Source organism: Pipra filicauda, unplaced genomic scaffold (assembly GCF_003945595.2).
Source record: "Pipra filicauda isolate LSUMZ 115617 unplaced genomic scaffold, ASM394559v2 scaffold35_size7292922_pilon, whole genome shotgun sequence".
Lineage (NCBI taxonomy): Eukaryota > Metazoa > Chordata > Aves > Passeriformes > Pipridae > Pipra > Pipra filicauda.
In genome coordinates, this window is record NW_024104487.1 from 5,521,408 (window position 1) to 5,532,462 (window position 11,055).

At 42.1% G+C, this 11,055-nt stretch overlaps 1 protein-coding gene across 1 annotated transcript; it reads left to right on the top strand.

Moving 5' to 3' along the window:
• The first annotated feature begins 2,621 nt into the window (after window positions 1-2,621).
• Window positions 2,622-8,915, top strand: F2RL1 (F2R like trypsin receptor 1). The gene is made up of 2 exons (XM_027709996.2): window positions 2,622-3,010; window positions 7,108-8,915. The coding sequence occupies exons 1-2, from the start codon at window positions 2,944-2,946 to the stop codon at window positions 8,202-8,204; spliced, it is 1,164 nt and encodes a 387-aa protein (XP_027565797.1). The 5' UTR covers window positions 2,622-2,943; the 3' UTR covers window positions 8,205-8,915.
• The last annotated feature ends 2,140 nt before the right edge of the window (window positions 8,916-11,055 follow it).

An 11,055-nucleotide genomic window follows, 5' to 3' on the forward strand; every position in this document is an offset into this window, starting at 1 on the left:
ATATATATGTACACACACATACATATATATTTGTAACAGAAAAAAATGTATAGCAGAAACACCAAGAAACTACCAATTTGTAATGGAGAATTAAGGTTTAATAAGCATCTACAGTAATGTCCTTAGACTTCCTCTGGCAGTTGTAGTTATCAAAGTTATTATTAAATGATAAACAAGTGTGACCAATAACACAATTGTTTTGTGTTTATTTATAATTGTTACATTTTCTTTCCTAACTCTTTGATAAATGACACACTAGAACTGCAAATAGGTTTGACAAATCTTCAATACAGGCATCTAAAATCAGCAAGGTTTGATATTACTTTGTACAGAGGTCCTAATGATGTGAACAAGGGCAAGACTATTTTTAGTTTCTATTAAATATTTTTTAAGTCATAAGAAAGAACTCATTTATAGGCTACAAACAGGGACTCTTCCTAACAAATATTATCTCTGCTGAAGGTGTTAGCTAGGAACACTAACTTCTCAATAAATTAAATAGAACAAAGTCAGTACAAAAGCCTGGTTAGCACTGCACAAATGAAGCACCAGGAACTGCTTACAAGTGCTAAATACCCTTAATTTTTTATAGAATCATAGAGTTATTTGGGTTGGAAAAGATGGTTACAAGATGTCCCATCTACAAAGTCTCTGGACAACACGTTCCTGTGTCTCACCACCCGCACAGTAATGAATCTCTTCCTTATATCTTGCATAAACCTACCCTCTTTTTATCTCAAAATATTAGCCCTTGTTCTATCTCTATAGGCCCTGGTAAAATGTCTCACCTCATCTTTCTCATAAGCCCCTCTTAAATACTGAAAGGCAGCAGTAAGGTTTCTCTCATAAGGCAGATTTATAGTTCTACATTAAAGTTGCCTGACATTCCCTCTTATAAGCTCCATTTTTTAATTGCTTGGGAATCTAATTAATTGTTTGTAAGATTTTGAAGTGAGATTTTCTTCACATCAATTACATGTTCCTGACAATGAGAGAAACTCATTGTGAGTTTCTAGACAAACTACAAATCTCAATTGGCATGGTTTCCTTACACTCAACAGAAGCAAAGTCCAGAGCTGCATTTCCAGAAGATGCATCTGCAGTGACTTCTACGTACAGCCACAGGGCTTTTCCAGCTGCAGCTCTGGCCTGTAATGGGACAGCCCAGAGCAGATTTTGTTTAGCAACAGTAATGAATCCTTTTCCCTTGTTTTCAGACCCTTTCCACTGTTGCTGGATCCAAGCTTTGAATCTAAAGGGGACAAAATGATGGACTGAATAAATTAAGAGAAAGCAAAGAGTGAAAACTGTGACTGGGCACTGGCAGGAGAGCATTGACTAGAGCAGAACCAGATGAGAGAATGACTGATCACTCCTTAGTATTAGAGATCTGAGAAGAAAAACTCTGGAGATCAGTAAAGGGAGATTAGATAAATAGCCACATGAGAAGACTGCAACTCACTAGGCAAAGTGATTAAAAGCAGGATATTAAATACCCATCTAACAGTATAATGCTAAAACAAACAGAATAGCACTGAAAGTGAGACAGAAAGAGACAGGGAGGGAGTCTGGAGGGATGGGCTATGACTTTCCTGGTGCTTAGCAAGGAGGCTGAGACTTAGATGAGAAATCTGTAAACAGTCTTAGGTGGGTGGATGACAAATAGAAACTGTGCTTCCAGTATGTGCTTTGAGCAACTAATAACAAAGATTCAAAACCAAGAGGCCCTTGATGTTGAGTCAGACACTCAAAACTTCCCAGTGCATTGACCTTCATCTCTCTGTACTCTATTTTTCCTCTGTAAAATGGGAACAATACAGATGTCAACTCCCAGCTGTATTTCATGACCATCACTGAAAATCCTCAAAAAGAAAATTTCTTCAGAAGAACATCAAATAGAGTATATTCATAACATATTCACTCAATAGAGGAAAAAAAATTGAAAAAGTTTTATCACTTGGAGCCAATAAGGCCAATGGTATCCTGGGGTGCATTAAGAAGAGAATTGCCAGGAGGCTGAGGGAAGTGATCCTTCTCAGCCCTGTTGAGGCCTCATCTGGAGTGCTGTGTCCAGCTCTGGGCTCCTCAGGATAAGACACAGATCTCCTGGAATGGGTTCAATAGAGAGTGACAAAGGTGACTGGGACACTGGAGCACCTCTCTTATGAGGAAAGGCTGGGGTAGCTGGGCCTGTTCAGCCTCAAGAGGAGATGACTGAGAGGGGAACTCATCAATGTCTATCAATATCTGAAAGGACAATGCCAATGGAATGGAGCCAGGCTCTTCTCAATTGGAGGTTGGACCAGATGACTTTCTGTGGTCCCTTGCAAGCTTACCCATTCTGAAATTCCATGATTCTGTGACATTATAACACGGATGAGTAAGAAACCTGGAATGCTCAACACAGTATGCTACGAGTCGGCTGGAGTAATGCATTCACGCAAAACGCTCCTCGCCCCAGCCGGCGTGACCCAGAACAATCCTGCTCCGCTCCACCTGCAGTGGTGGCCGCTCAACCAGCGCTCCTCGGCTGGAGTGGGCAGCAAGCTGGTAACAGCGCACCTGCCGTAGGCAGGGCCCCCACCAGCAGGCTCGGGGCCGTAAGTGGAGGGGGTGAAGCGCCGGGTGCGCCGGCACCTGCTCCGCCCCGGCACCGGCCGAGCGGGACGTGAGGCGACGCGTAGCACCAACCGCCTGCCCGCGAGGGCTGCGGGGCACCGCCATTTTGCGGGGCGGCGAGCGGACCCGCCGGCCCGACCCTCCCCCCATTTCAGGGACAGCCCCGCCGCCCTTCACCGGGGACTGGCCCGACCCGACCGGGCTCCGCCTGCCGCCTGGCTGGTCTCAGCCCTGGCCGCGCCTTCCGCCCTTCGCCTCTCAGGTATCAGGTGAAACTGGTCGGCAGTACAGGCGAAGCGGTAGTGGCTGGCGCGCGGCGAGAGCATGGCTGTCCGTCGCGGCTTGTGCCTGCTGCTGGTCTCTGCGATGCTGGGGGCCGCCACCGCTGCAGGTGAGATGAGCAGCTGCTGACGGGGACCGGAGCCGTCCGCCCTGCTGGGACCAGCGGGGGCGGCGATCCCATTGAGGGTGCCGTGCTGGCCGCCCCTCAGCTGCGGGAGGGATGCGGACAGGGGCACAGCGGGGCTGGTGTCTGAACCCGGCTGGGATGTGAGGACCCCGGAGCGGACTGGGAGACGTTCCCGCGGAGTCGAGCGGGTTAGGAAAACTCGGGCGGGTGGCTGTGGGGCTGCCGGGAGCCGCGGGACGGGCTCCCTGACGGTGGGGAAACCGCTCCACGGGCGAGCAGCTGAGCGCGGCTCCCTCCCGGCCCCCGCAGGGCTTGTGGGGCACGCGTGGCTTGGCTTCACCCGCTGTAAAGAGAACCGCAGGATGGCCTGGGTTGGAAGGGACCGTAAAGACCGTCTAGTTCCAAACCACCTGCCATGGGCAGGGACATCTTCCAGTAGACCAGGCTGTTTAAAGCCCCATCCGACCTGGCCTTGAACACTGCCAGGGATGGGGCATCCACAACTTCTCTGGGCAACCTGTTCCAGTGCCTCACCACCTTCACAGTGAAGAATTTCTTCCTACTATTCAGTGTAAACTCTCTTTAAACTCTCTTTCAGTTTAAAGCCATTCCCCAGTGGTTCTGTCACTACAGCCTCTTATAGCCCCCCCTTTAGATAAACAAAAAAACTATAAAGACCATGTTTTTGCTTTTTACCCAGCTCTGAAAAGCTAGGATTTTTTTTCTTTATTAGTCTATATTGAACATAAGTGCTGTTTGGGGAAAAACCAAACTGCCATATTAATATTTCACTGCCATAAAGTTAATTTTTCACTACCTTTTATAATAAACTCCATTGCCCTTTGCACTGTGTCTTTCTATTCTTTATTCTGGGCTTATTTACATAATAAAAGCATATGCGTAAAGGTTGTGTAAATATTGAAGCCAAGAGTATGATAGGTCCTGTTTACTCAAGGTATAGATTCTAGATTTGTGTTTTTCAGAGCGGGGTTCCTGAAACTAAACTGCCTTATAATAGCCTAGTTCTCTGATCTGGGTGGGGTGAGGAGTTTGGAATTTTCGGAGGAGAGGGGAGAGGGAAAAGAAGTATGCTTAGAAGTTCTAACTGGGTACTTGATTTCCTGGAGTAGGGAGGTGAAATGAGGTGAAGTGTGATCCCACCCCAGCCAAGGGAGATGTACTAAGCCAGAAACTTATTGCGGCAGTTTTCAAACAGGCTGATGCCATTACGGCGTTGTGGCGAATCTGGGTTGCAGATCCAAAACCCGGGGTGATCTTAACCTTAGTCCTGTGTGGTTATTACTACCATGACCTAAGCTAGGTTATTTTTGGATACTCAGTGCTGCTGTCGCTTTTGTGTCTGCAGGGTAGCCATAATCCTGCGTTTGGTATGTAGTGGGTTATATCCTCTGGACAAATGGCAAAGGTGTTGAAACAGTCTTTTGTGGGAGGAGAGTACGCTTTTCCCGTGGGCAGATTAGCAAATCAACTGCATTCTCTGTGTGTGAGTCAAGCATGGTGAAATTCGGCTTGGAAAAGAGCTCGATTGTTATGGAAAACGACAAGTGCTGAAAGAGTAAGGAAGGGATGTAGAAAATGCACATACCTAACAAAGGATTGGCTGTTCGGTGAGGGAGTGTTAACAGCAAAGAAACAGGACACTGTCTCCCTATTGCTAGTTGGGCTGACAAAAGCTGACCACTGGCTGTAGTCAGAACTTTTGAGGCTCGAACTAAAGTCAGCATAAAATCAAGACTTGATCTCGGAATTCACCCGTTTAGTTTGACTGTGTCTTAAAAAATAGAATAAAACAAACCTTTGTCTTTCTTCTGCTAGCCTTGCAATCCTAAGTCCTGTCTGTGGTTCATGTATTTATCCATCAATTCACTTTAGTACAGTTTATTGTAGTGTGTAACACTAACTAACTTTGGGGTTTTTGGTGAGCTTTTTTTTTTTTTTTAAACCTAACCTTTGAACATCAATTGCAAAGCATTGTTTTATATCTGATCACAAAACATTAATAAGAACAAAGTGGTAGTATTTGCTCTTTAGTTTTCTACGATAATTTGAGTCTTTGGAATGGAATACAAATAGTGTGACTGCAATTTGATAATGTCGACCACTTTCTGATGGACATGTGCTTAACATAGCACTGTACACTGCATTTTATTATGGTATCCTGAGAACTGCTACCAGCTTGGAATAAAGGGTCTGTTTCCAAGTGTCTCCACGATCTTTCTCAGCTGAGCTGTAAGGCTGAGAAAAGTGGCATTGCTTAGCTAGTTATCATTTCAGTGTCTGATATCTGCATAAGCTATGTCCTTCAAGCTGGTTTTATGGCTTCTCCTATTCACAGCTCAGGTTAGGGACCTGGGATATTGCTGCATTACACAATTAAACTTTCCAGTCTTTAACAATATTGCTGGTGCAATCAAGGAGCTTGAAGATCTGAGAGCAGGATTTATATAATTCTGCCTTGTTTTAATTACACTGCATGTACACCAAAATGACTGTTTGGCAGTTGAATTAATTTTCTTTAGGACAGTTGTTTAGTCAGTGTTCATGAAGTCTACTGGAAAGACTTGACTATGTCATTGTACTGGCAAAAAGTTTTCTTACACCTCAGTTTTCCAGTGAAGACTGCCTGGTCCTGGAGATTGGCAAATGCTGAAGTGGATCTAGGGTAACTATTCAAATTATTCAAAAATTCAAATGTCTAAAGAACATCAATATATACTGTACATCAGACTTTTGCAGTTATAACTGAAAAGAAACAGCAATCCAGAGTTGGGCTACTTTTGAGAATCTATGCTGGGAAACACACATACTTGTGTATTTACATATTTCTTAAGTAAAAATTCTTTCAAATTTAAGGCGTAAGCATTTTTTCAGTGTGGAACTGTATCAAGATTCTACTGAATAACAAAGGGGTTATCCTTGAACACTCCTCATGGCTGTGCACTGTTCAGGTACACAAACCTGCTTTGCTCAAGAAGACTCTCCTTTATAACTCCAGTTGGGGAGGGGGGCAGGGAATTTTGGCCAGACAAATCCACAAATATTGAGAGAAACTGAGTTAAGGTTAAAAATAATTCTCCCAAAAACAGTCAACTTCCATGTCCATACAGTTTAGCTCAGTGGATGTCTGACTTTTTGGAATGGTGCGAGTTCAAGGACATTGTCTGCTTCTGCAGTTTAACCTGTCAGCAGGAGAGGCCTGTATTGTGTCTGCAGGGGTTATGAACTGGGCTGTCAGAAGGCTGTCCTATACAACACAGCAGTCAGGAGCACCTGGCTCGCCCATATGGTTTGTAAGTTCCCATGGCATTCAAAGAGGCAGAGCAAAACTTGTAGTACAGCTGTCTTATGTATGAAGCAACCATAGCTGTCAGCTCTGCCACCTGGCACTTTGAGTAGAAATTGCAGAGATTGTCTGACTGTCTTGCCTGTGAATTGGAAGGAGATCCCAGATGACTGGCCCTATTGCATCTTCGTGCACAGAGTTAGTACGTTCACGTTTCAATTCAGATACACTAAAATATGCATTTTTCCCTACACTTGTGCATAGCTTTGGGTATTTCATTCTGAGTTTCAGTTCTAGCTTGTCTGAAGGTAACACTCTTATTTTACTGCATACCTGATTTTCAGGCCATCTAAACTGGGGAAGTTTCTGTTGCAATTATGTTAGCCTGCTGCAAAGTTTTATAAATCTCACCACTCAGGTAATCTGGCACTGCTATATGGAAAGCTAATGGAGCCCTGGGGTACTTCAAGTACTTTCTGTCGTAACTCTTCAAGTGGTAGGAGCACCTGATAGCCCATTTAACAAGGCATTTTTAATATCACTGGTGACATGGAAAAGCATATTGGTAGAATACTTGAATAAGGATACAGGTTGTCTTTTGGATAATAAAACAAAGGAAAGATAAATTGTCAAATGTTTGAAAATTGGTCTTAGTTTTTCTGTTGATAAAGCCATCTTTAAGTGTTCTGAGTAAATCACTATATCTAGTTTATTTTTTAAGAGAACAAAAAGTCTGTACTTCAGTAACAGCAATGTCTTATTTTTTTAATTTTAGAGAACAGTGGAGCCAGCAGTTCAAAAGGAAGAAGTTTTGCTGGTCAGAAAGTTACAAATGCAAATAATTCTGAAGAGTCATACAAAGTGGATGAATTTGCAGCAGAAGTCCTCAGGGGAAAGCTGACTACAGTTTTTCTTCCCATCGTCTATATCTTTGTCTTTATAGTTGGTTTGCCAAGCAATGCTGTGGCCCTCTGGGTCTTTTTTTTCCGAACAAAGAAGAAACATCCAGCTGTGATTTATATGGTTAACTTGGCATTGGCAGACCTTCTTTTTATTGTCTGGTTTCCACTGAAGATTGCATACCATCTAAATGGCAATAACTGGCTATTTGGTGAAGGTCTCTGCAAAGTACTTGTTGGATTTTTCTATGGAAATATGTACTGTTCCATTCTCTTTATTACATGTCTCGGTGTACAACGGTATTGCGTTGTAGTGAACCCCATGGCGCATTCAAAAAAGAAAGCAGAAATTGCCTTGGGTGTCTCCATTGCTATCTGGATACTGATTTTGTTGGGCACCATTCCATTGTATCTTATTAATCAGACGGTATATATTTCAAATCTTAACATCACTACCTGCCATGATGTGTTGCCTTATAATGTTTTGACTCATGATATGTTCAGTTATTTCCTCTCACTTGCAATTGGATTCTTCTTAATCCCAGCTATCGTCACTGCTGTCGCATACATACTGATGATTAAGACTCTGAGTGCCTCCGTCATAGAAGATGGGAAGAAACGAATAAGAGCAATCAAACTCATTATTGTTGTCCTGTCCATGTATCTCATCTGTTTTACACCCAGCAATGTGCTGATTATTGTGCACTATTCGCTCCTCAAAGGCTACGGCCAGAGCTATATGTATGCGTGGTACATAATTACGCTGTGCCTTTCCACTTTGAACAGTTGTATTGACCCATTTGTCTATTATTATATTTCAAAAGACTTTAGAGACAACCTTAAATATGCTCTTATTTGCCGAACTGTACGAACAACACGGAGGATGCAAGTGTCTCTCTCATCAGGCAGATACCCCAAGAAATCAGATTCTTACTCTTCAAACCTAAGTAGGACCAATAAATCAACCTACTGAGTTTAATCTTAGAAAAGTGAACTTTTAATAGTACCGATGAAAGGATGTGAGTCACAATAGAATTATTTTGTACAAGAGAGTCTGAAGAAACGTTTCTGCATTTTGATTACATTGAAGACTGGGGGAAAAAAAGACATTTCAGATGCTCTGTGAAAATGCTGCTGACCTAGAAGTGAATTGTGGTTGAAGACATTCTTGTTCAATATAAAAGTTTTTAAAAAGCAAAATGTCTCTGGAATGTTATGTAGTGTTATTAGTGTATTTCATTAACAGCTAAATCTGTTTTGTTTAATGTATTAAGCAGCTGAACAGATTCTGTTTGTAGGACCTTGCTCTGTGTACCTGCTTACACTGAAAATCATTTGTAGCTGTAGAGAGAAGAAAGAAGAGGAGAATCCATTTCACCATCTTGGTGTAGACTGCTTATTATCTTTAGTATAATGTAATTTTTATATTGTTTTCCAAGTTACAGTGCTGTAAATACTAACAATGCAGAACCTTATAATGTTACCCTATTGAGCTGATAAGCTGAACTGGTTATCAGCTAGCACTGGGATAAAATATTAGTTGAGATTATCCACTGTTACTTAACACTTGCCAGTACACAATCTAAATGGGGATATGTAGCAAAATTTTGATGAATAGCAGTTTGATTTTATGTAATATGTCTTGTATTTTTTAAGATATCTAAATAAGATTTTTTATAACACATTTGAGTTGGATGCTTTCTTTTATTCTTTTACATGCACTTCAGAATGCTGAGTAGTTCAACTTGCCTGGCTTCGTGTAACAAAGATATTATTCCTAACAGTGAATTAGAAACATGACAACTGTAACTAAAACTAAAACTGTAACTGTCTAAATGGGTAAACTCAAATTTACCTAATGATGCATTTCTTTAGAGAGCCATGAAAGTAGTATGTTTTGTGATGGTATTTCAGAGGACTAAGCTAAAATAGCGATGTGTATTAACATATGTCTCATTGAGGAGCAGAGAGTTTACAGCTCTTAAGGTGACATAGAACACAAATGCTTCTTGGGCATGAACAGTTTTCTCTTCCTGTTTCCTGACAAATGCAAGGAAATAACTGTGTATTTATTATTGAACTGAAGGTATTATGCAGCATCCTTACTGGAAGATAACTACATAAGAGGCCATAGTTTACTGGAAGGATTTGGGATGAAGAGAGTTGCACCAGCTTCACAGAAGGCTGTGTGAACTCTTCCCTCACACTGTGTGTGATAAACAGAATATCAGAATGTCCCTTATCTTGCTAAACAGCCTGCTCCATATATGGTAGTCAGTAACATGAAGAAAGAGCATCCAGTTCATGTTATTACAGCCCTACCTGTGCTCTGTCAGGAATCCAAGGGTTACAGGTTGTAAAGATGAGAAATTATCTCTATATGTCTATATAATACCACAAAGAGATTGCTTATGATTCATGGATGACTGTTAAATGGCTAAAAAGTAATATGCTTAATATAGCCAGTCTTTTGGGGGACAAGATTTATTTCTTGTCATTATTTAATCAGAATTACAACAAGCACTGTTTATATATCTATACTCTCACTGTTTCATTCCTGTCAAACAATCAGACAACTCCATTGCAGATCATGTAAGGAGAGTGCTGATGTTCTAGACCATTTCTCCCTATAGCCTTCATCTGCAGATCAGCAAAGCAGGTTGCCAGGAAGGATCTTTCTTGCCTGCAGCAACAATGAAGGTACATGACTAAGACTTAGATGGTACTACAGTATGTTGGAAGCTTTTTGCGAAAAAAGTTTTAATTAATACAGTGATTTATTTTAAAATGAGGTTGTACGATGTGTGACAAATTTTGGAGAATACTACTCAAGGAGCCCACAGTCATTTAAGTGAAGGCTTCCCCCTATTAGCTACGTTGCAAATCCCTATCCTGAATTTAGCACAAATTATTTTGGTCCAATTAACAGAGCAGGTAGACCAGGCTGGTTGTTCAATCAATTTGAATCAGTTCCTTCAATTGAAAATTGTGTGCCTACACAACCAGATAGTGATGGGGTAAGAACATGCCTGGGAGCATGGAGCTGGTTGATAAAACCTTTTTTGGGACAGTTGTACCCTTGGACAGGGTTGTTTGGTATCAAGGTGATCATCCTCAGCTTACAATAAATATATTCTTGAACAGTGACAACTGTGCAATTCAGACACCAAGAGTTACAAAAAGCTCTCCCTTCCTGTGGCTGACTGAAGCATTGGATGCTAAAAAAAAAAGAAAATAAATTAGTGCAACATCCGTGAAAGCATCCGGGAATTGGAAATCAGTGTGCACGGTGTCAAGGTTTCACAAGCAAGTCAAGTACATGTTGCAGCTAAGAGAAGTAGAATTAATTTCCCCCCTAACTTGGCTGTGTGATCACATTGTTCTCTTATATAGTCACAAACGCGTGACCTTGGGATAGATTGGATCATTTCTGAGTTAAAGTTAAACCAGGAGGAGGGAGGAAAGTTTACTTCTGACTTGAAACAGCGTTTGGCTGGTTTCCTGGATGAGCTTTTGGCTCAGCACAAGGGAGAGGCTCAGAGTGTTTTGTTTCACCACCAACACAGGCTTGCACTGTGCAGGTGCAAGGCAAATTGAAGTACAGTTGCTGCAAAGCCTCTACCTAACCTCCTAAGCAACAGGGAGCAAGCCTCCACCCATGACTGTAAGAATGGCTCTGCTCAGGCTGAGGGTGCATCCAGCTCAGCCAGAGTAATCTTCACACCTGTGCCTCTGAAGGTCAGGAAGACAGCAAGAGGTGAAGGGACATGTCAAAAAAACAGTAGGACTTCTGCACAAGGCACCTGGCTGGCATACCAGCTGCA